The sequence below is a fragment of the Camarhynchus parvulus genome, chromosome 26, assembly GCF_901933205.1.
Source record: "Camarhynchus parvulus chromosome 26, STF_HiC, whole genome shotgun sequence".
NCBI lineage: Eukaryota > Metazoa > Chordata > Aves > Passeriformes > Thraupidae > Camarhynchus > Camarhynchus parvulus.
In genome coordinates, this window is record NC_044596.1 from 2,434,637 (window position 1) to 2,459,367 (window position 24,731).

A 24,731-nucleotide genomic window follows, 5' to 3' on the forward strand; every position below is an offset into this window, starting at 1 on the left:
CGCAGCCGGAGCGGGAGGAGCCGCCGGGCGGGACGCGAGCGGGGTGAGGCCGCGGGCGGGGGTCGCGGGGGGCCCGGATTGCGGCCTCTGACCGCGGGCTGGGCCGGGGGGGTCCCCGGCTTGTGGAGGCCGGAGCCGGGGTGGGGGGTGTCCTGCTTAGTTTATTGATTTATTTTTAAGGATGCCCCTTAGCTGGGGCTCCTCTGCCTCAGAGGAACACGGGCGAGGCCGTGGGGCTGTGGCCGGGTCAGGGTCCCTCTGGAGGGGTTTCAGAGCAAGGCTGGGACCTGATCCCCTGGCAGGGCGAGAGAGGCGGCATCAAGCAGATGGGAATATATTTTTATATCTATATATATGTACATCATTGTAGGTTCACCCGCAAGGCGAGCGAGCTTTCCCTTTTAAAGACTCCTCCAGCACCGTTTCTGTCTAAATATTTACCTTGTAAAGCCTTGGACTAACCACGCTGGGGTCTGTGGGCAGAGCTGGGCGCTGGGGTGCAAACCCTGCCAGCCAAGTGCCATCACTGTTTCTGTTCGTGAAGAGAGCTGCTGATTCCTCCCGGGGTTCATAAAAAGCCAGAATAACATATGGGTTCCTCGTTCAAAGGCCTCTCTCTAAGGAGTTTGCAAGGGGTGAGCCCTGCTCAGTGTGTACGGTGGCAAAGAGGGTACAGTAGCCTGTTGTTATTATTTTGTAGGGATAGGAAGGGAAATAATGGGTTGTTATTTGTTTTTTAAGGCCTCATCTGTTCTCCCAGCAATGTGGGAGCATAATGCCTTATTTCCTAGCTGGAGGATTGAGTTACTCTTGAATTTGTCAAGGAGCTGGATTGGGTTTTCAGTGTCTGTGATTTACAGGGGCTGTCTACAAAGGTGTTCGCTCAGAGTGGAATGTAAATGGAGAGGGGTGGGAACTGGAATATAGCTCAGTGTTGTATTTTAGCAGGATTTTTGTGTTGTTTGGAAAAGGGGAAACCACAGTGTTTGACAGCATTTCTGTGGGGATGTTTGTTATAAGTGGTTCCAGGCAGATGCTGCAAGCAGGAGAAGCTTGTTGAATCTGCTGGAATTCTGTATGGGACAGCTTCAGGGGGGAAAGCTTTGGCACTCAGGAGCCAGAGGACACTAGATAATCTTTCAGACCACTTAGCACGCCACTTACAGTGTCCAGGCAACTGGAGTAACCAGAAAAGCTGGAGGGGAAAAAAAAAAGGGTTTTAATATCCTGCAGATGTGCTGGCTCCTGCTTGTTCCATGAATCAGGGTATTGCATGAATGAAAGAGTTAGTAAAGCAGTGGCTTGTTTTTATTGTCACGTGCGTGGCAGGTGCTTTACAGGTGAGAAAAAGAAGTCCTTGTCTCGGAGAGGTTAATATGAGATATTATTGACCCAACCTGCTTTGCTTGCCCATGGGGCTGCTCAGGTGGCAAGATCTGGGACAAATATTTGTGTGGAATGCAGGGAATGCTGGTAGAAGAGGGCGAGGAGCTAATTAACCTGGTAATGCAGTGCAGTATGTTCTCAGAGTTGGGGTTTAATTTGGCATTTTTACCTTTTTGGTGTTTCTGTGGCTGTGGCTAGAAATTTGACACTGATGTTAATATAACATCTGACATTACTGCTGGAGTTGAATGCTTAGGCAGCTGCTGAAACAAATCAGGGTTATTTTTCAGCCAGATAATTTTGATAGTTTTCCTGATCTGATGCTCCATGTGACCACATAAATAAGTGTGCAAGGGCACAACAGGGGGATCTTGTGGGGAGAAGAGCAATCACTGAAGCTGTGAAACTGAGAGTTTTTGAAAATACATCCCAGTGTTGCACTAAAAAGAAGATATTAACATCACCCTTGCTTGAGTTGTGACTTGTAGGTGGTTTAGGGGGAGAGCTGTCAGCCAGTTCTTTAAAGGCAAATCAGAGTTCAAACCTGAACTTTATCGTGTCTCTAGTTCTGTCCATACATAGAGTTGTGGCTGATTTGTGCCGTGGGAGCAGCCAGAACAAATCACAGCTGAGCAAATCTGAGTTTAGGTGATTTGTTACTCAGGGCTGGTTGTGTGTGCTCAGGTGAGCAGAGCAGGTCTGTGCTTTCCCAGAGCCCTGTCAATAGTTAAAGTTCTCACAGTGCAGGGACAGAATCTGTGGTGAATTGGGTGAAGTGGATTCGTGAGCTGGTGCCTGGGGCCAGGAAACTGTAGAGCAAAATGGGGACAGGGGTGTGATTTCAATTTTCAGCTGTGATTATTGTGTTCTTATGTGATGATCCTCAGGCTGTGCTCTCAGGGCAGAGCATTGCTCAGCTCTCTCCCAGCTGGCCCAGTTTGATCAGGTTAGTGTTACCCACATCAGAAACAAGAGGCAAAGCAAAACTCTGCAGATTCTGCCTTTCCCCCAGGCAGTGCCAGTGTTTTTTCCCAGGCAATGGGAAAAGTTTTTACAGCGTGATTCTCACATTGGCAGCTTGTACCTTGTCCAGCAATTTCTTTACATCTTTTCTTGAGCCCATCAGCTGCTCTCAAAGAGGCCTTTGTGGCAAAGTGAAAGTGGTAGAGGAATATACTTTTTTTTTTTGCAACTTAATGTTGATCTCTCATGGGTATGTTCTTATATAAGTGAGAAATAATTTGCTGTCAAATGCCATTTTGTCACCCAGCACAATGCACTTCTTGCTGGGATATTTAGTTCTGTGGCATCTCTGACCTGCAGGCAAACTTGGAGAGGAAGGTGGGGGCTTTGTTGCCTGCAGGGCAGCTGCTCTCACCGTTGCTGTTACTCAATAATCAGTTGGCTTTGACATTAGGTTGCGAAAATTTAAACAAATTGTAAACTGCCGAACTTTGCCCGACTCATTCTGCTTGTTTCTCTGTCCTGTCCCACTGCTGACGGGGGATTTAATGGAAACAAGTCTGGGTTAAAATAAGCGACTGAAATCATAGCACGGGAGGGCTTAGCAGGGCTGCTGTGTGTGATGATCAGCTTTGTATTGTTGGCTTTTGTACTCGGTGAGCAATTGCTTTATGGGACGGATTCATTTGGAGGAGATGAATAAATGGAGTTTCATGGATTTCTGGGAAGCTTTGTTCATTTACATAAGCTGCGAATCTCGGCCGGTTCTGCTCTTGTCAGGAAATTTCACGGCTTCTTTGAGTCGGTGGGAGATCCTGAAGCAGCAGAGACTATTAGAGTGCAGCTCAGTGTTGTGCTGTTGGCTGGGAGCAGGTTTGCTCCAGAGGAGCCTTCCTTCTTTCCTGGGCACTGCCACATTCCTGGGATGGCTGTGCTACAGGGCTGTGTGGCTGCAGTTGATTCCTGTTAACACACCCCATCTCTCCTCAGGGATTTCTCCTTGGAGGCCATGGAGCTTTCAGCCAACGAGCTCAGCATCTATGACAAGCTCTCAGAAACCATTGATCTGGTGAGGCAGACTGGCCACCAGTGTGGCATGTCAGAAAAAGCCATTGAGAAGTTCATCAAGCAGCTCCTGGAAAGAAACGAACCCCAGAGGGGCCCTCCACGCTACCCTGTCTTAGTGGCTCTCTACAAGGTAAGATGACTTTTGTGCATGAACACAGCATTTGAGGGTCAGGGTTCTCTTTTGCACCTGAGCTTTTTATTTCCCATTACTTTTTCTTGATGAATTTTCCGAGATCTTTATTTAAAAAGCTGTGAAGTGTAGCTTCTTTCCTTCATGCCATGAGCTGCTTTGAGAACAGGAGATATCTGCTCAAGATTTGGAATTGCTCATATGTGCTGTAAATTTATGTTGTCCACATCTTCCTCTCCCATAAATTATTAAATAATGAGATTTGGATTGATTTTTCAGACTAAGATTCCTGGTGTTGGCATCCTGGATGGAAATGTGAGGAAAGAAAGAGATCCTTGAAGTTCAGGGTTGAGTCACGAAGTGAACATGGCTCTCTTTCTGACCCTGCCACAAACTTCTAAATGTCTTTATTCTCCTTCTGGTCTATGGAATAAAGCTATTGTCATCATGCTTGATGGTAGAAAAATGTTTTAAAAGCCTTAACTAAAAGATTCTGTAAAAACTTTTACAAAGTGAGTGAAAGGATGCTATTGTTAGGTAGGTTTGAGACCATTCAATCCCAGACTGGTTTGGGTTGGAAGAAATCTTAAAGATGATCCAGTTCCAAGTCCATTCCATGGGCAGGACTCCTTCCACTAGACTAGATGTTTGCTTCAAGTCTAAAAAGCTTCCCACTGACATAATATTCAGTAATACTTTAGTGTCATCTCTACAAATTCATTGCAATGGATTTTATTTGGAAAAAAATTCAAGCTCTCTTCCTCATGTCCTATAAAAAGCTGTAAAATGAGGCAGGAGAACAGGAAACTGCAAATTTGAACTTTCAGCTTCTGTTCTTGTTTTTGCTGTTGATTCAGTTTGACTTTGGCCAGGGGGAGAAATGCGTCATGTCATCTCTTTAAGGCTTATTTGGGATTCTGGTATGGAGGAGGGAGCTGGTGCCAACTCTGCCAAAGTATTTCGAGGCTTGACGGATGTTTGCAAAAGCCACAGGGTTTTCCTTGTGTAAGAGGCATGGCAAGAGTGCAAGCTTTTATTTGATTAGGTAGAGAGGAAAAGGAACTATCTGTAGATAATCCTGATTGATCTCATGCTGGATTATTTGCAGTGCTAAAATACAGGAACAAAGCTGTTTGTGTGGCTTGGGTTTGAAGGCTGCTTAATTTCATCTGTGGACAGCCCTAATAATAAAACTGGCTGACAACTCTGTGTACATAAATAGCATTGCAGCTGAACGAGGAGACACAGCAAAAATAAAAGTGTTCATGCTGTGGTGCACAGCCACAGCCCTTTGATACCAGCAGAAGGTGTGTCCTGGTGTGAGGACACCTCAGCTCCTTGCAGTGCAATTAACTCCATGCCTGTTTTCCCTTGCAGGGACTGCTCACCCTGGGCTTGGTGTTGCTGACTGTTTACTTGGTGATCCAGCCCTACAACCCTCTGCCACCCGAAGCACCACTCTCCAGAGCCCAGGCCTGGGGCTCCCTCGTCGGGCACATCCGGCTGCTGTCCCTGCCCATTGCCAAGAAGTACATGTTGGAGAGTAAGGAAATGTTTTCCCTGCTATAACAGAAGCCTAGCAAGAAATACCAACTTAAATGCCAGCCACAAGAGTCACTCGAATGTCTCCAGGGTGCCACAAATGTGTTGCTGGCTTGGCATCATGGTTTTCTCTTTTCTTACCACTGTACTTAAAAATAGCAGCCTGAGTTCTAGCTTCGCTGGGACTGAAGCATATTTTATCTCTAACTTGATAATTTTGTTCTTGCACATTCTCTTTTCCTTGCTTTTAACACCTCGGGTCTTTCTTCCACAAGAGTTCCCTTTTCTCTAGAAATCTTTGCACTTCTGAGAACCAGAACTGAGATAGCTCTGCTAGGGAAATGTCACCTTTTCTTGTTTTTTCTGAGTAAGGCAAAACCAGTTTCTCAACCAAATCTTGATATCTGTGAGCAAAGTGTAAAAACCTCAACTTTTGGCCTGGTTTAAGGAAAAGGAGTTTTTGCCAAGTGGCATATTGTGAAAGGCCTGGGGGGTTGAGTGCTGTCATGCTTACGTGACATGGAGGGCAGTGTGTGTGTGTGTGAGGAAGTCAGATAAGGGTTCCCTGTGAGGTGATCCCATCACAGGAGAGCAACATCCTAGATTTTCCTAGAATGGCACAATAGCAATGGAAAAGTTTGGCTATTTCTCATTCTTGGTTAATCATTTCACTGACTTAGCCTGGCAGGTGGATGCAAGCCTGGGCTCTGCCTCTGCTGGAACACAAAGACTGTCAGTGATGATAAAGCTGTGAATTATTTTGAGCAGGGATGTGGCACAATGTTGATGGTCTGGTGGCTCACTGTAAAAACAAACTCCTGTAGCCGTGCCCTTGTCATGTTTATATTTAGCTTGGGCACCTCATTGTGTTGGAGTTGTCTGTGTTGGCTCTGACCTTCCTGCCAGAGCTAAAAAGGGCTCCCTGAAATGCCAGCACCATTCTGCATTCTCTCCCTCCCTCTTGCTGACATGGGATTTCTGCTGATTCCAGTTTATATGGGTGGGACAGGGTATCCCCCATTGTTCCTCTTATTCCTTATGGATTAGGATATCTCTGGGAGTGAAAAACAAAGGTGAGAAGATGGCTCTGATAAGCACTTGACATTAGGAGCCTGCTTATCTACTGCATTCCAGCTTTTCCATGGGTGAACCCCTCCCTGCTCCTGTATTGAGATGGAATCCAATTTTAATGCTCATTTCACTTTTCACAAAGGCCAGGAGTGACAGGACAAGGGGGAATGGCCTAAATTTAAAGGCAGGTTGGACATTAGGAGGAAATTCTTCCCTGTGAGGGTGGGGAGGCCCTGGCACAGGTTGCTCAGAGAAGCTGTGGCTGCCCCACCTCTGGAAGCTTTCAAGGCCAGGTTGGACAGGGCTTGGAGCAACCTGGGACAGTGGAAGGTGTCCCTGCCCATGGCATAGGGTGAAGCAAGGTGAATTTTAAGGTCCCTTCCAACCCAAACCATTCTGTGGTTCTGTTGTGTTTGTTCAATCAGATTTTGTCCAGAAAGTTGACAGGTTCTTCCTTCAGGTACCACAGGGTCCCTTTGGATGAGAAGAGCCCAGGGAGGTTCCTTGGCACAGCTAAAGGTTTGTAGGACAAGGGCTGCCTGAAACCATGAGGATCTCCTTGTAAAGATAAATAAGAGCAGGAGCAGTTCTGGCCTACCTTTGGAAAAACCAGCTGCATGATGAGGAGATGGGGAAACATCCAGAGGAACAGGGGAAAAGGGAAGGATGTATAGAGAGGAAGGATGCAGTGTTGTTATTTAAATGCTCATAAAATCCTTCATGTCTCTGTGAGTCCTGTAAGTCTTCAGAAGTGATGAGCAAAAGGGTGGGCAGCAATCCAATTCTGGGGAAAAGAGGAGAGGGGGGAGGCAGTTCCTGCTCTCTTTTTCACAGAATTTGTTTGTGGTGGAAGCCACAGCATTTCCCAGTTAACAGATTGACTTGGGGTTGGCTGGAGTGACTTTGATCCTGGACAAGACCCTGGCTATTTAAATGGGAGAGTGCAGCACGCAGGCTGAACCTTGGCTGGGCTCCTGTGGGAATCCCTCATGTCCTGGCTTCCCAGCAGGCAGCTGCAGCCACCGACACTGTCCCAGTGACACTGGTGTCACCATCACAGCTTGCTGCCCAGAGGACACTGGTGAAGCCATCCAGCAGGGGTCTGGAAGAGGCAGCTCCATGGTTTGGGGCTGAGTGATCCCCCAAGCCTTTTCAGCCCTGCTTTTTGTTTGTTGTATTATTTTGCCCCTAATTTTGGCCTTGTGGTCTACTGAAGGGAAGGGGCAAAGCTGCATTTTGGGTCTTCTTTGTTGATGAGAGTTTAAGTCCAGGAGGTCTTGCAGGCAGGTTTGGTGTTCTCTGATCACAGAATGCCAGAATAGTTTGGGTTGGGAGGGACCTTTGCAGGTCCCCCAGTCCAACCCCACTGCCAAGGCAGGGTCACCTGGAACAGGTGGGTTTGGAATGGGCACAGAGGTGGGGACATGGCACCCCTGGCAGCTGTTCCAGTGCTCTGCCACCCTCCATGGAAAGAAGTTTGTCCTCAGGTTGAGGTGGAATTTCCTGTGTTTTACTTTGTGGCTAAAACATGTTGTTGGGCGCCATGGAAAAGTCCTGGCACATCCTCTTGGCATCCCTTGGAGATATTTATATGCCTTAATGAGATCCCCTCTGAGTCTCCTGTCTCTAGAAGGGAGATGTTTGCACTGTGCCTGAGCAGCAGAGAAAACCACTAATGAAGGGACTCGACGTACAGACTCCTCTTCCTTTCCCAATCTGGGTTCTGGGAAGAAAATTCTGAGGGGGCTGAGGATGCAGCTTGGAGCTTTCTGTGCTTGGGCACCAGTTCAAAGCCAGCTTGGGCTGTTCCTGTTGGAAACCACCTGTTGTCAGCTGGAGGCTGTGCTGGCACAGGTTACCCTGCCATGGACATGGGTGGTCTGGCTCCTTCCTCTGTGCCTGGGCAGGCAGGGGCAGCCTGGGCTGTGCTGTCCCTCCTGAGCTTTGGGGCAGCTTTCCTGTTGAGGTTCTGTTCCTGTTGAGGAAGCTTTCTGGGCTTGAGGTTGGAGCCTGCTCTGCTGGGAGGTGTGGGCTGAGCAGCCAGGTTTGTGTTGCAGAACAAGGGCAGCTCAGTTGTTGGGTTTCCCCTGAGAGGCAAGAGCTCCAGTCAGAGTCATGGTGAGGCTTTGGGAGGTGCAGAGGTGCAGGATGTGCTCCCCCCTCCCTCCTGCTGATGGTGGCCTGCCCTCCATCCTTGTGCCTTCCACCCAAGAGATGTGCTGTGGGTGACAAGGGCTGCCTGTCTGTCAGAGGCTGTGGGTGGACCTTTGAGCAGCTGAGGTGAGGAGCAGCATCCACAAAACTCTCTTGCATTGTTTATAGGATTGAGTCCAAAGTAAATTTCCTTTTTGCCTGTCTCTGTGCTCTCTTTTCTTGCTGACTTTTTTCCCCGGATCAATTCCCATATTAAACCTTATGTTCCCACCCTTTGTTCCTTGATAGCTGACTCTTAGACCCTTGGGTCTGTGCCTCTCTTCCAGCTGTTTTTGCAGGGCAAGGTCCCTGTGGTTGGGGAAAAGGTCTGTGGAAATGTGGTTTGCATTTGCTCTTCCTGAGCTGGTGTTTATGCAGAGCTTGTGAAAGCCCTGTTGCTGGGTCACATTGGCTGCTCTGGGCCTGCAGCTCTTGGCACATCAGCCCTTCATGTATAACCCCAGAGAGGTTATAAATGGCAGCAGGCTGTCAGACCTCTGGGTTTACCTGCTGTAAGGAACACGGTGTATTTTGATGGGTTAACTCACAGCTATCTAATGCTGTTCCAGGGAAATTTAGGACCTGTGCATTGTGGATTAATTTCTCACACAGGCTGGGATGGACAATTCCCTCTGTGTTTCAGTTCTCTGGTGCAAAATAGGGGTACAAGTGCTCCTCTCTCCCCTGCAAGCATTAGGGATACATGAGCTCTCAAAGTCTTCAGTAAAGCCAAATGAAAAGGGGTTTTCTATTCTTTTAACAGAAATTTTAAAACCACACTGGTAGTCACTCATCTGATGTTTCTTTCCTTCACGACTGTGTCATCCCTATAGCTTTGCTGATATCTAAATATGATTTTTGATGTCAGCTGGTTGGTAACTGTTCCCTGCCAGCCATGCAATGATGTGATGAGCAGAGCATTAAGCTGCTCTCACATTAACTCATGTGTCTGCCCATGGTAAGTTCCATCCTTGCAGCTCAAAATCCTCAGCAGAGCAGGTCTGTCAATGGGGAACAGGCTGTGACAATTTGCACGTTGTACTGGTAGCAGTGCTTGTAATGACCTCAAGGAAAATCCAGCTTTGCTTTTAATAATGATACTTGGTCCTGGGCACACACATCCTGCATAGCACAGAATCAGCTGGGTCAGTAAATGCTCAGCACACCTAAAATCAGACAAAAGCACACATGGATCTCAGTGCTGGAGAGGAGATCCTGTGCAAGTTATCCCCAGCATGGAGAAGAAGTGTTAAATACCCCTTTTTGCCTAGATCATTAGGGCTAAAATCATGTTTACAGCTTTATGTGTAATTATTGTAGAGAAAGGAGCCCAGCTGGAGGAGCAGTGTTTAGCAACACCTTGTAAATGGCCTGTCACTGTGTTACTAAAGCCTGCTGGGTGCCAGAGCTATTTGTGGGGATGGGTCACAGCAGGCTGGGTTACTGGGGGAGGGCAGCAGCTGGTTACTGGGAGAGGGCAGCAGCCTCTGCCTCTTGGCTGGCCCACCTTGGGTTTAGCTGGAGGCTTGCCTTGGCACTTGGCCAGCCCCTGTCTCTTCCCTGATCTTAACCCTTTGCAGGCAAAACTCCTTTCCCTATGCTTCTTTCACTCCAGCCTTGGAGAGGTTTTATCCTTGGCAAAGCTTTGTGCAGAAGGGAAGCATCCAGCATGCCTGCCTTGCAAGGAGAGTTGCTGCTTCTTGAGAGCAGCCTGGTGCTCATCCTGCCTTTCCATGTGAGCTGAGCTCTCAGAGGTTCAGCCTTTCCCTGTGAGCTGAGCACCCAGGGGTTCATCCAGCCTTTCCCCATGGGCTGAGCACACAAATGTTCATCCAGCCTTTCCCTGTGAGCTGGGCACTCAGGGGTTCATCCAGCCTTTCCCCATGGGCTGAGCACACAAATGTTCATCCAGCCTTTCCCTGTGAGCTGGGCACCCAGGTGTTCATCCAGCCTTTCCCTGTGAGCTGAGCACCCAGGTGTTCATCCAGCCTTTCCCTGTGAGCTGGGCACTCAGGGGTTCATCCAGCCTTTCCCTGTGAGCTGGGCACCCAGGTGTTCATCAAGCCTTTCTTTGTGAGCTGGGCACTCAGGGGTTCATCCAGCCTTTCCCTGTGAGCTCAGCTCTCAGGGGTTCAGCCTTTCTTTGTGAGCTGAGCACCCAGGTGTTCATCCAGCCTTTTCCCATGAGCTGAGCACCCAGGGGTTCATCCAGCCTTTCCCCATGGGCTTTGCAGCCCATGCTCTGTCTGACCCATTCCTGAGCCCAAGGAGCATGGGCCTGCTCTGAATGAAGGGTTGAGCAATAAGGCTGCTTGGGAGGTAAGGCAGGATCTGATTTCTAACTTGTTTCCTCTCCTCTTGCTCTCGAAGGATGTTGGTTTTTTTTCCTCAGCAGAGTTGAGCTGGTTTTTGCTCTTGTTTTTCATGCGCCCGCTTTGGGGGCTGAAGCATTTGGAGGTGGTTGTGGGTCACAGCATGTGCAGGGCTCCCTCCCATCACTGCACAGCTGCCAGTTTATCTGATCTTTTGTGTATGTAAACAACCCTTTTATGATATAACCTGAAAGCAACCAGCAGACATGTGTTGGCTCGTTCAAAGGGGAAAAAAAACGGCTGACTTCGCAGGGCGGGGTGGTGCCAAGCTGTTCATACTCTGTTACTTTGGCCTTGGTTCAGCCAGTGAGCTGTTTATTTGGGTTTGCTGGCAGTAAACTAACCCCAAACCATTGTGGTGCTGTGGAACACAAAATACTCTTCCTTTTGCTTCTATATTGTGAAGCCTCCAAAGTTTCTAGTTTCCTCATTTCCAGAGTGAATCCTTACTTTGGATTTGCTTTCCTGGGATCAGCATTTGCCATAGGTGGCCTCTTGCAGAGGCATTTAGCAGCCTGGCAGAGCTGTCTGTGCACTTGTGACACAGACATGTCAAACCTTTTACAGGCTGAGGCCACCATCAGGCAGGTGACAGCAGCTGGGAGGGATTTGTTTCCAAAGCTGTTCCTCTGAGGCAGATTGCTCATGCAGCACAAGCTGTCACTGGGGCAGGTAACCAGAGGTGCAGCTGGACTGTGGATGCTTTCCTGACAGCTTGGCCCCTGCCTTCCATTCTTGAGAATGGTAGGTGCAGATTTCTCCTGGAAATAATGCTCCTTTGCCCCAGTGGACTGTGAATTCCTCTTGGGCTCGGCTTAGCAGACTTGATTTCACAATGTCTGGTTGGATCAAAATCATTTTCATGCTTTGCTCGGGGTTGACTAATGATCCCTGTGCTGGTGGAGCAGCCGTTACCCATTAGTGAGATGAACGAGTAGTTCTTCAAGCTGTTGACTTCTACTCAGAACAACAATAAAGGGGTTCTTGATGGGGTTTTTTGTAGTTGTTATTTTGTTCCTAGCTGTTCCTAAAAATGCTGTGAACCAAACTGGGAGGTACTTTCTTGTCGTGGCATAAATATATTCAGTATACCCAGAGCTACAATAAAAGTTCAATATGAGGGAGGGGTGAGGATCTGGTGCTGAACAGGGACATTCTTTGTAGTATATATTTAAAGCCCCACTGTAATGCAGTCCTTAATCAGGACTTGCAGGCTGTAATTAATAATCCTTGTTTCCTGCCTGACTTACTTAAGAGCCCATCAGTTTAGTCTGACTTTGACATGACATTATAAATGATCAAATTAATTTTTAGCCTTGTGAAGAATTTGCAGCAAGATGGAAACATTGCTTGTGCAACAAAGTGCTCCAAATGCCTCTTCCAAACTGTGCCGCTGGTAACTACAGAGCTTGGAATTCCTAGATCTGTAAAGTAAGAATGAAGGGATTTACCTGTGTAAATGTTGTGATCATGAATTCATGCCTAAATTGTTTCACTATCCCAGGTTATTCCAAGCCCCTTCAAGCCTGGCCTTGAACATTTCCAGAGATGGGGCAGCCACAACTTCTCTGGGCAACCTGTGCCAGGGCCTCCCCACCCTCCCAGGGAAGAATTTCCTTCCAATATCCCATCTGTCCCTGTCCTCTGGCAGTGGAAGCCGTTCCCCCTCATCCTGACCTTGTCCCAGATCCCTCTCCAGCTCTCTGGGATCTCCTTTAGGCACTGGAAGGGGAGCCAAGGTCTCTTTTCTTCTCCAGATGAACAACCCCAGCTCTCCCAGCCTGGCTCCAGAGCAGAGGGGCTCCAGCCCTCAGAGCATTTCTGGGGCTTCCTTGGGACTCACTCCAGCTCCACATCCTTCTTGTGTTGGGGTCCCAGAGTGGAGGCAGCTCTGCAGGTGGGGTCTCACCTGAGCAGGGCAGAGAGACAGAATCCCCTTTTAATGAAACACCCAGGTTTGTTCAATGCACTACAAGAAAGGACAGAGAAATGTCTGAGGAATATTCAGTGCACAGCCATTTTTGGGAGTCCTGAGTTCATCCAGTGCGTGCTGAAATTGCTTGAATATTCCAAGGATTTCATTCTATGTTTGCTTGAATATTCCAAGGATTGGCCCCAGTGAAGTATGTGGTAGGTCTGGGGCATAGCCTCATCCTCAGAAAGAGGGATCTGGGATTTGGAACCAGCCTTTGCACATTGTGGAGCTGCTCAGTACATCAGCCAGTCCTCTGGGGAGCTTCCTGTCAGTGACTGTGGGTGATGGCAGCAACAGCCCCTGCAGACACAACACCTGTGGGGCTGTGAAGTCCTGGGGGGTCTCCCTGGGACCAGACTTCTCTGTGCAGACCTGGCTGGCACTTGCCTGGTGGAGATTGCTACAGCCTTGCAGCCCTGAGTGCTAGGGAGCAAACCAGTGTGGTGGGGAGCCAGCAAACTGCCTCAGCACCTGCAGTGCACCTGCAAGCAGGAGGTTTTGTGTTTTGAACACTTTGTTAGGGTCAGGAGCAGCCCTAGGCTCTGTATCCTGCAGGAACAAAAGTTCCCCCTTCTAGAGGCTTCCCTTTGAACCTTCTGCAGTGGCAGATTGATCCTGCACCCTCTGTATGGTCCCTAAGAGAGCAGGGCTTGCTGAGATCCTGCTTTCACATCCATGTGGGCAAGTTTCCAGCAGTTAATTTGCTTTGCTGCAATGGGCAGAAGCAGGGCCAGATCTTCTCAGGAGCCTTGAGTTTACAATCTGATCATCCACACCCAGCATCTCTGGGGCTGTGCACACACACCCCTCTCTTGTGCTGTGGGCAGCCAAAAATTTGGGAGATCCTCTGTGAAAACAGCCAAGAAGGGCGGGGTACTCATTTTAAATTGAGGGTGACTTGAAAATTATTTTTCTGCATAGTGGAAAGTAGAGTCATAAACTCCTTGTAGTATTAATCATAGATGTGTTTTCAGGGAAGGTTGTTGTCTTTTGGTCTGTGCTGTGTTAGCAGCTGAAAATCCCAGCCCTAGCTCTGCTAGGAGCTCTCCTGACACGGGGGAGGAGGCAGCTCTTGTTCTGGAGAAATAATAACACATAAAAGGAAATATGAGGTGGTTATGGCCGATAGGGAACTGAAGTTCTGTTGAACAAACCAAAGGCTGCCCCTCAAAAAGGGGTGAGAAAGCAGAGAGAAGTTGGCCACACTTCTGTCGTGTAATGGATAGTTGGATGTGTCACTGCTCCAGCTGCTCTCCTGCACTCCAGCTCCTCAGGGATAATTGCCCACGCCCAGCGCTTCAGCGTGTGGATGGGAGTGGATGGGACCGTGGTGTGAGGGCTGTGCTGGGATGAAAAGAGCATCTTCCATTTGCATCCCTGAGCAGTGTGTGTGTGCACAGACAGCGCCGAGCCTCCACCAGAGCAATCCCCAGGGTGTCTGGGCAGGCAGGGTGATAATGTAAAAGGAATGCAGGGAGTGTAAGGAGACAAAATCAGCATCCTGGGTAAAATCCTGCCCTGGTCCCCAGTGGCAGTTGGCTCCTGTGTGCACCATCTCTCCTCCCGCCCTCCCTGGGAAGGGCAGGCGCTGCCCGTACTTGTCATGCCAGTCACACACATGCTGGTGCACAGACTAACACCCTCCACAATAAATCTAAAAGATTAATTACTAGGGGAAAAAAAAATCCCACAACCCCACTTGCAGCATTTGAAATGCATCTCAGCCAGTCCTCTGCTCTGGTTATTCATGGGGAAAAGAAATCACCCCCTGAATCGAGCAATTGAGAATGCAAATATTCCAGCCTGGCTCAAAAGAGGAATCAAGCTCTGTACTGTCAAGCTGATTAGCATCCTGTTCTGTGGGGTACTGCCCTGAGCCCAGAGGGAAAATTTGGGGACAACTGTGCTTAATGCTTAGGGATGAGGTTTCTGAGTTTTGCCCAGAGAGAAATTACAGCCTTGCTACGCCCCATCTGATGACAGACCATAGAGATGTTTTCGTGTTCTCTTCACAGCGACTGCCCTTTCTCTGGTGAGATCTTTCAGCCTTTTGTTTCCTGTCACTGACCAGCTGTTTTTTGTGAGTTGAGTTTTTTTGTTGTTGTAAAACTGAAGCTTTCCACAGGCAGTGGAACAAAGATTTTCTTTTTTCTCTTGTGAGCGGGGAGGGAAAGTACATTGGAGCAGTTTCTCATGGGACTGGGACTTCTGCTTGCAAGAAGGATTTTACACTTTGTTTTGCCTTTTTTGCCCTTTCCCTGAAAGCAGTGTAGATGCCTCTTCCAGAAAGACTAGGAGTTATATCCTGATCCCTTTCAGTCCATATCCCAGCAGTAGGGTGGGAAATGCAGCATTTGGGAGCTGGAAATACTCAGCAAGAAAGAAGCAAAATGAATCCCAGTCTGCTCCTTGTTGTTATGTCCCAATGAACATAAATCCTCTGTAGCATTCCTCGTGGCCCGTTGCAGATGTCAGAGGGGAAAATAAAACAAGAGTTTCCCTCTGAAGTGCTGCTCATCCCTTCTTAGCATGTGCAGGAGCATGAGTGTGGCTGGAAATTGCAATGGCAGTGATAAGCAGTTTGTGCATGGTCTTTTTTGCCCCAAAAAGCTGCTGTGCATCTTTGTTTCCCAACTTGATTTTTCAGCCAGACTTCACTCTTCTTTCTCCCTTTGCCATCCTGTCCATTTTTCCAAGCTTGCCTGCAGCCATGTCCAGGAGACTCTGGGGCTGTTTTGACATGTGCTGGCAGGGTGGGCTGCTGGTGAGGACAGATCCCTGGATATTTCACATGTGTCCCAGGCCTTGGGTTTTTCCTGACCCACCCTGACAGATCAGGCCTGGGATGGGTTTGCTGCCACTGCCCAAGTTAAGCCTCTCCTGTTGGATTAAGGCTGTCACTGCCATAAAATTTGTGTTTGAAGTGGAATTTCCATTAAGCTCTCCCATTTCTCACAATCTGCTGCTGTATCTCCAAATGAAAAATTTGTGTTGGGGGCGTTTAGAGTGGACATCAGGGAAGGGTTCTTCCTCCAGAGGATGCTGGGCACTGAACAGGCTCCCCAGGGAATGGGCACAGCCCTGAGGCTGCTGGAGCTCCAGGAGTGTTTGGACAACACTCTCAGACACAGGGTGGGAGTTTGGGATGTCTCTGTGCAGGGCCCGGAGTTGGAATTTGATCTTTGTGTGGTTCTGCAAATTAGAGCCACACCCTTTCAGAGTGGTGGCTGCTCTGCACATCCTTTACATAGAAATGCCTGGGGGTGTTCAGCATTGTCCTGCTCATTCCCTGCTGCAACAAGTCCTTTCTTTTAATGTTTCTTTGTTTTTTGGGGAGAGCTGTTAATTGGAGGAGGGAGGCTGGATAGAGGCATCAAGTTGTGTTTTATTGTAAAAATTAAATTTTTGAAGATGTAAACATATGGATTGTTTGTTGTAGGCCAGTTCAGCTGATTGTGGTGTAACAACAATTTTTGGAATTTAAAATGAATGTGGCTGTGGCCCAGGGGTTGCTCGTGCTGGGACTTTTCTCCCAGTTTCATCTTCAAGTCAATGCATGGGATGAATGAAAACAGCAGCAGCATGTCTTGGTGAAATCTGACATTTTCCCAGCATCTTCTGCACATCAGAGATTGGGCAACCATTGCCTGGGACAAATTTCTAAATTAACACAGTGGTAAAGGGGAGGGTGATGATTTCAGGTAGATCCTAGCAGGGTTCATGACACCAGTGCCAGCCGTGTGGGAGTTACTCTTTCCACCCTGGATCTTTTTTTGGTTTACTGGGTGTTACCTCCTTGATAACACCTTTGGGTTGCTCGTTTGCTTATGGAGTTGTTTCAGTTTAATTACACTACATGTGATGGTTGCCATTCCTCTGTTGCTCATGGAAGGGTTGCTGAGCTTGTGTGCCTCATGTACAGAGAAATGGAATTTCCATGAGCTCTCCCATTGCTCACAACCTTCATCTCTTATCTCCAAAATGTGCTGGAAACATTCCCTCCAGTTCCCTGCCTGGTAAAGCTGCTTCTTTTTGAGTTACAGCCATCAGAAACGATAAGAAATCTCAGTGTTTCATGTTAGGGATAATGAGTTTGTAATTGAATTTGTCTCATTTCCATTCTGTTTTTGGTCTTACTGAAGAGGTTTCCCTTGTTTCTTCCCCAGAATGCCAGGACTGGTGGGCAGCAGGTTGCAGACAGAACACTTCTGCACTTCCTGCAAACTGCACAGTCTGTTCTGCTGTGAAAAGCCTTCACATAGTGACAGACTTCAGAGAGCTATCAGAAAAGCTCCAGAAGCATCAGCCTTTTCTAATCAAGGTAATGCAGCAGGGATTTGTGAGGGTGATGAGTCCAAACGCTTGAACAGCACAAGCCCAAAACCCCTGCCCAGTATTTTCACCCATGAACTCAAACTGCTCATTCAGGACATGTGTCTAAGAAGACATTTCACTCCTGTAAAGATGTGGGAGGAGAGAGCTCCCTGCATTGTTCCTCTGCCTAATGATCATTGCATTTGGACACTTAGCAATCCATGTGGCTGTTGCTCTTGGATATTTTCTAGTGGGAGGGAAATGGGAGCAGGGGGCAACCCTGTGGGCACAGCTTTTATCTTTGTTTCATGTTCTTTAAGACAGGGCAGCACCTCTCCTATGAAGAACTGAAGCATTTTCAATCCCAGGATCCAGAACTGGCAGAGGTTATAATAGAAGAAAATTCAGCTGGATTATGGAGCTGCCCATTTTTCTTTCCCTGGTGAGTCAGACAAACCATGTGATGGATGGACACATCATTTCTGTAGGGGTGCTCAGGCTCTGCCTGTGTGAACCACCAGTGCCTGCAAGTTGCAGTTTAACTGGAGGGAAGGTGTACAGGAGTGGGTTTCAGGCTGCTTCTGCTTGCTGGCACTGATTTGTTCTGAGGATGAGACTTCTGCACTAAAAATGGAGAGTTGGTGCTTGGTCTCCAGCTATTGTTCCCCTTATAAGATAAAATTATCCTAGGGACTGTTCTTCAGTCTGTAAATCATCTGGGCTGTGCTCTGATCACCTGAGACAACTGGTTCACATTTCTATCACCTCTGTCTGCTCAGTGGAAATCCTCCACTGCTGGTGCTGACTGAGAAGAGATGCTATGACTTCTGCAAACACTGAAAAGTGGAAGTCAAAGAATCCTGCAGTTTGTGTTTGGTCTTGTGCAGAAATACAGCCAACTCTCTTCCTGCTCCTGTTATCCAAAAGCTCTTTGCCAAAGATTTTAATGGGAACAAGACATGTGAGCATCTCAGAGCTCTCTAAGGTCTCAGAGCCAGCACTGGTAGAGGGATGGTCAGGGTACAGAAGAATTAATCATGTCAGTCCCCTAGACAGGGATGTAAAGATAACAAGCCCCACCTGGCCTTTTCCAGTTACATTTCCTGGTCTAGAGAATAGCTTGGATCCCCCCTGCCTCACAGTGTGGGTTCAGTTATGGTTTTGTATGATGCTACCTCTCTGCATCTTTTGTAATTAATGGATCTGGTCAATGACTTGGATCATTTTAAAGGAAAAGGGGAGGGAAATGAAGTTCAGGTATCCATAAGGATCTGTTTGCTCCCTCTTTACATAGTCCTGGTGCAAGAGTCCAGAGGAAAGTGGGAAGGAGCAGATTTAGAGGCTGAGGTTGAATTTTGCTCCTGACTCCAAGGGCTGGTCTGTCGTGCTGTTTATCAAGCATGAACATTTGGCAAGAATTTTTATCTGAAAGTAGCTTTTAAATGCAAACATTATCATTGTATGATGATTCTTTAATATGGGCTGGTTTGTTTAGGAACAAGTCTGTGAATAGATCCCGGATTCTCCAGGAATTTTTCCCTGCTTCCTCTTTGCTGTCCTTCCCCAAGACAGTGTCTCTGGAGAGCTGCTTCCTCATCCGCCACCCAGACTTGGGGAATAAGGTGAGAAATTAATTCCAAAGGCATTCTCTTCTGTCCATGAGTTGTCTCCCAGCAGTTCTGAGTTTTTATGGGATTTGCAGGGTATTTTTAGCTGATACAGTCCTGGAAAGGAGCTTTTGGGGTTCTGTCCATCCCTGTGTAAAGTGGCATCTCAAGGTGGCTGTGCCTCCCAGCACTTGTGTCCAGTTTGGGGCAGGAGATACCCTGTGCCCATCTCCCTTGGAGCTGGAGATGTCACAGAAACAGAGGGACTTTAAAGATCACCTTGTTCCAACACCCCTTGCCTGCTCCACTCGTGTGTCTGACCTTGCTCTGTAGTTGGGTGAGGTCTTTCTGTGCACAGTGGGGCAGAATTGTTTTAAGAGCTGCATTTTAGGAGCTGTTCCTAGCAGTGAGTCTCATTCTGAGACACTTCACTGGCCTGATCTCCTCCTCTGTGTTTTCCTGAGTTGTGGGGATGTACAGGCCCTGCCTTGCCTTGGAGCAGAGGAGAACTCTTGCATGCAGCTGACCTCAGCTGAAATTCTGTGCTCCACTGGTAACTGGTGGAGCAGCAAACTTGTTGTTTGCTCTGTCTCACTTGCCTGCAGGGCAGTGACTGTCCCTGCTTTGGGCAGACAGAGCCAAGGAAAGCTTTTGAAATCCTCTCCTCTTGTCCTAGAGCTACAGCCTGCACAGCCTCTTTGCTGTTGGGAGTGGGCAGCTCACCCTGACTGTTGCACCTCTGGACACGTGCAGAGGACACTGTGAGGTGTTCAAGGTGGAGCTGGAAGCTGGGGATTTGGGTGAGTACCAGAGCTGTGGCTTGCAGGGGCTGGGAGTGGAATCAGGAGACTGCTTCCAGCTGGGCCTTTTCTGTCTGACACCTGGGATGGTGGTTTGTGCCATTGTCACCTCCAGACTGGTGTGTGCCTGCTTGTCACAGCACAGGGAGTGATCCTCCTGGACTGGGAGCTTGTGACCTGGAACTCCAACACTGGAGATGCTCCAAGCTGAGCAGTGTGGGTACACAATGAGTATTACAAACCCAGTGCCCACTGAGGGAAGTGTCTTTCCAAAGAGCTCCAGCATGACCACATCCCTTTGTGGGAAATGGGAGCACTCATTAAGGATGGGTTCATCTAACAGAGCCTCTCCATTGCCTCTTCCCAAGGTTATGCCAGCACAGATCACTGGACAATGAGCTTCGTGGCCAGAGGGACAGAGCCAGCTGTGATTTGTGATGGAGCTGCCAGCTAAGGATGCTGGGGTGGGAAAACAGAGCTGTTCCCAGGACAAGAAGACTTTCAGCTTTGAAGCCAAGGCAACGTCTTGAGAGGAGCAAGCCAGGGCAACTGGGGCAGGCAGCTTTGCCACCCTGCATGTTTACAGTGTTTCAAAAGGACTATTTTCCTGACCCTTGAGGTAATCCTTTGCCTTTCCTCAAATGTATTTTGGGAGAAGCTCAAGCTATTTATGACCCTCCCTGTCCCCTCAGGTAAGCCCTGAGTTTGCAGCAAAGGGTTTTTTTTCCAGGAGCAGCAGATGGATTTCTCAGGATGAGATTCACCTTATGTTCTTTGTGGATTATGGCACTTCTGAAACTTCCTGGGGGGTTTGGGAGTGGATGAGGTGTGTGACATTTCTGTGTACATTCCTCCTGAGGAGGAAGCTTTGAGCCTGTGTAGTCAGGCCAGTTCTATAAAGGGAATGAATTGGTGATGCGTCCCAGCTCTCCCTCACGTCCGTAGCTGTGTGAGCCCTGCAGAGCTGACCTTGGCTCCTGCTCCCTGGATGGGGACAGCCTTGAGCCTGAGGGCAGAAACTCTCACCCACTGCGTCCTTCTTGTACCAAAAGAATCCCTTCAGGCCTCTCTGTGTTGTGATCACCCTTCTGCAGCTCTCTGTCAGCAGGTTGTGAGTGAGTCAAATGATAATTGTGCTTTTCTTCACCTCCGCTTCCTTTCCTGCAAAAACACCAACACACATCTTAGAGGTGCTGGCAGTGCAGGAGTTGTGGATGGAGCTGGGGCTGGGAGAGAGCAGCTCTGTCCAGCTTTCACCACAGACACCAAGAGCTGCCCAGCCATTCTCAGCTGCTCCTTGTGTTTGGAGGCACTGCCTGCGTTCCCAGCCCACGGTACCTCTGGGAGCACCTGAAACCTCCCTCTTCCTTGGCATATTTTTGCATTGACTCCTTCCAGACCTGGAACTCTGTCTTCAGAATGAACGTTGGTTTTTCCTGGGTCCTTTCCAAGCTGCCTTTGCGTGTTTCCTGCTGCTGGAGCAGCGCTGTCTCCAGTGCCCTGAGAGAGGCTCGGGTTCGGGGTTTGCAGACTGTGGATGCTCCGGTCCCTTCCAAGCCTGATCCTTTGGGTCTGATCCCACTGCTGAAGATCATTTACAGATGTGTCAGGCTGAACTCATAGGCCAGGGCTGGAGTTCAGGACATACTCTCACACTTGTTAATATGGAGTTGGGAGGGGTTTTGGTTGACAGCGAGTTAACTCTGTTCTCAGGAGCAAGAGCCTTTTTCTCTGTAAATATTTTAGGTACATGTAAAATGACAGATTGGGAAAATGTCTGTCCAGCCTTTGTTTTTGAGGAGAATGGGAGCAAACATTGTGCTAATCTGATTAGGAGTTGACAAAAGCTGCCAAGTGGGATGACCACTTCTGGCTCCTGTACAAGAATAAGGCAGAGGACAGTTCCTGCTCCAAAGAATTTAGTCTGAGGCCTTGACATTACAAACATTTCTATGCATAACCCTTGTTTTTCTCCTATCAAAACAATGAGAACAAGCCCAGCACCTGTGTCAGTCTGTGCATGGCCCTTGGTGCTGGACACACACCAGATCTAGTAGAACCAAAAGGGGAGAGTCTGGCTCTCTCAGGATAGAAAAGGACTAATATAATTTGTTACCAAGTATTAAAGGGAATTGGACTAATAGAACTTCCATTAGTGTTCTCACTGCTTGGAGTGTATTTCACACTCATGACACTACATTCAATCTTGTACATGCCAAGACACACACACACACACCACCCCTCTCCCTCCTCTTAAAGCCTGGGTCTTAGTTAATGGAAATTTGGGAGTTCAGTGATGGCAGAATTAGGGCCTCATTAGTGACTGTTGCTATTTACACTTTGGCAGCTTCTCAAATCAAACTCAAAGGCTGACCAGGTTACTTCACCTCTTACTGCTTTTGTATCTGACCCATTTTTGTAAAACATTTGCTCAAAGATGCTGCTGGAGCCATTCTTGCTGAGATTGCGGCGGTTTGGTGACACTGTCACTGCTAAGTGTCCTTGACTGTAACTTGTAGAAGAGCTGCGGAGACAATTCCCAAGTGTCTGTGAAATGCCTGGATTTTGAGAGTCACACTTAAGCCATTGTGGCTGTCTGGCTCTTTCAGGAAGAAGCAGAGAAAATGGATCTATTTACAGTTGCTGTTTGGACTAGGGGGAGGAAGGGGCAGGTTTGTGCCTGTTTAGCAGAAATGTTCTCACGTAGTGCTTCTCCCTTCCTCGAAGAGTTGCAGCCTTCCTCGAAGAGTTGCAGCTGGTTGGACAGGAGCTGGTGAGTCTGGCCTGTTTGCAGAGCAGCCTTCCAAGTGCACTTTATGGGCTCTGCATAAGTTTCCAGCTCTGTCTCAGATACATTGCATATGTCCCAGCCTCGCTCCCTTCGGAGCTTACATCATTTGTTTTTAAGCTCTCCGGTATATTTTCTCTTCCTCTTCCAAAGGCTGTAAGGAATTAGCTGCTAAACTAAAACAGGAGGGCAGTTCTCCTGCTGATAAAGAGTCAATTTTGGCCGAAGTGCAGAGCCCCAGTCTGCAGCACAGCTTCCAGAGCAGCTCCTGTCTCCAGCTGCCAGAGGAGTGGTGCTCACACCTTCCACATCCCAGGGCAGGCAAGGAGCCACGGTGGGAAACCCGGAGGTGAGGCCACAATGGCAGAACTGGGATGGCCAAAGGGAGGTTTTGATACCTTTATTGCAATTAAGCCCTGGTCGTCTTCCACATCCAGAACTCCAGCTTCCCAGAGTCCTTGGAAAGGCTGCAGGACTTCCCTGGAGGGGCTGGTGGTCCTAGTGGCCTGCTGGGGTGGAACAGGGCTGTTCCTGCAGCTATTGAGGTTTCACAGCCATGATTCACAGAGGGGGTGTCCCACCATGGTCTCCCTCACCTCAGCTCCCCTTTTGCACTCTGTGCTGGTTTGGACAATCTCCCACTCCCCCTCTGCCCAGCTCACACAACTTCCCAGTTAATACATTTTAAAATCCCTTTGTGTGCTTCAGAGCTCATTGCCTGTGAGCTGGGAGATGGATTCCTCCTCACCCCACATCCCAAAGGTTGCAAAGCTGCTCTAAAATCACACCAGAAATTGGTACTACCCACGAGCCCAGAGGAGGGGGCACCTCTGCCCTTGCCAGGCTGGAAGGACAGGCTGTCCCCATCAGCTGGGCAGGAGGATCGTGGTTTGAAGCTGCTCCCCAAAGCAGGGGTCACTGACCAGTGCTGTCAGTCAGTCCTGAACTCAGGGTAACTGAAAGGAGGAGAAAGGATTATTATGATTTACTGCAGTACCAGGAAATCAGCGGCCCCCACGGGAGCCAACCTGGCAGTTTCTATTGATTCTTTTTTTTCGCTTTCTTTGTTCCTTTTCATTTTTTTCCCTGCCCACTGTTATTGCACACATTGATTCCCCTGAGGGGTCTCTTTGCAAGGCCCTGGAGAGCTTTGAGTCAGATTCCCCATGAGTCTCCAGACTGCAGCTTCTCCCACCAGGCCTGTTTTTGGAACATTCTGGAGGAGAAGCTGCTTTGTCTGGGCTGGATCAAATCCCTTCCCTCATGGCCTCCTGGGCTCCAGCAGCAGCAGGAGAGCATCTCATGGTAGAGATGTGAGCTCTGTAATCCCCAGTGTCTCAGAAATGGGGATCCTTCTGCCTTGGAACCCTCTTGTTCCCTCCCTCCAGGAGGGAAATTTCCACACCCCAATCCCAGGTCCTCATTCAGCCCCATGGCCCCCAAGAGAATTGAATGTTTCGTGGGGTGAGGCCATTTTGATGGGTGCACAAAGAGTTTTTGCTTCCTGCAAACTAAACTTTCTCCTCTTGGTAAATTTTGTAGGTAGAACTTGATATCCTCCTCTTCAGGAACCTCCTCCTTGTAAAGGGCAGATTTAGTGTCCTGCTGAGTTAGACAAGGGAGATGCTGGACTTCCCTTTGCTTTGGAGATTCAAACAAATGGCAGGTGATTTATTTTTAGCATTATCTCCTTGTCTTGGGGAGGGGAGCCACATTCTAAAGGCTCAGAGGTGCTGGGAAGTAAAGCTATATATGCATAAAGACTGTTTCAATGCTGAACACTAAACTTAGTGATGGATTAAAAAAAAAAAGAATGTGAATATGCACTTAATGCAGAATTTTATGGATGGTCCTAATTTAATATATTGCAAACTTTGTAAATACTTGGGAAAAGCCTGTAAAGTATGTAAATAAATGAGATTTGTATGTAAGAAGAATAAAAAAGTTTTTAATTTTTGCAATTAAATACAAGTGTTAATGACCCTTTTCCCTTTTCCTGATTTTTATTCTCACGTTGCATGTCCGCTGTTGAGGGGTTCTTTAACCTTTTTTGGTACACTTTTTCTAAGGGAAGTGTAATTTTAAATAAAAAGTCAGAACACTTTTGTTAGGAAAATGTCATAAGAAACACTTTGTGATAAAGGAGCAGTTTGGGAAAGGTTTTAGCCCGATTTTCTGGACAAAGTTGATGCAACAGCTTCGCCTGTCCCTCCTTTCTTTTCTTCCCAGCAACAATCTCCATCTTCCCTTCACAATCCAGTTGATTTTAGCCAAACTTTGAGGCGTGGAAGGCGATAAACTCCTCCAGAGCTCATAAATCCAGGCGAGTAGGGAGAAAAGAGAGATCCTGTTACTCCCACAGCAGTGCAGGAGCCTGTTAGACACCGGCCAGCCCCACTGGAGACCCTCAAGATGTGAGTCAGTAGAAACCCAGGCTTGGTCACTTCAGTGCTGCAGAGTGGGGCCTTTTGGAGCCAGCAGGCTGGAGCAGAGCCTGTCAGGTGGTGGTGGACAGTCCTGGG

At 48.2% G+C, this 24,731-nt stretch overlaps 1 protein-coding gene across 1 annotated transcript; it reads left to right on the plus strand.

Moving 5' to 3' along the window:
* C26H6orf89 (chromosome 26 C6orf89 homolog) lies at positions 1 to 24,166 on the plus strand. Its single transcript, XM_030965993.1, has 8 exons — positions 1 to 43; positions 3,340 to 3,547; positions 4,925 to 5,090; positions 16,867 to 17,021; positions 17,335 to 17,456; positions 18,510 to 18,636; positions 19,298 to 19,421; positions 19,790 to 24,166. The coding sequence occupies exons 2-8, from the start codon at positions 3,359 to 3,361 to the stop codon at positions 19,873 to 19,875; spliced, it is 969 nt and encodes a 322-aa protein (XP_030821853.1). The 5' UTR covers positions 1 to 43; positions 3,340 to 3,358; the 3' UTR covers positions 19,876 to 24,166.
* The last annotated feature ends 565 nt before the right edge of the window (positions 24,167 to 24,731 follow it).

Coding starts and splice junctions, on each gene's coding strand:
- C26H6orf89 (XM_030965993.1), top strand. CDS start 3,359: ATGGAGCTTTCAGCCAACGAGCTCAGCATCTATGACAAGCTCTCAGAA. Junction 17,457..18,509: donor TGCCCATTTTTCTTTCCCTG/GTGAGTCAGACA, acceptor TGGTTTGTTTAG/GAACAAGTCTGTGAATAGAT. Junction 19,422..19,789: donor GCTGGAAGCTGGGGATTTGG/GTGAGTACCAGA, acceptor CCTCTTCCCAAG/GTTATGCCAGCACAGATCAC.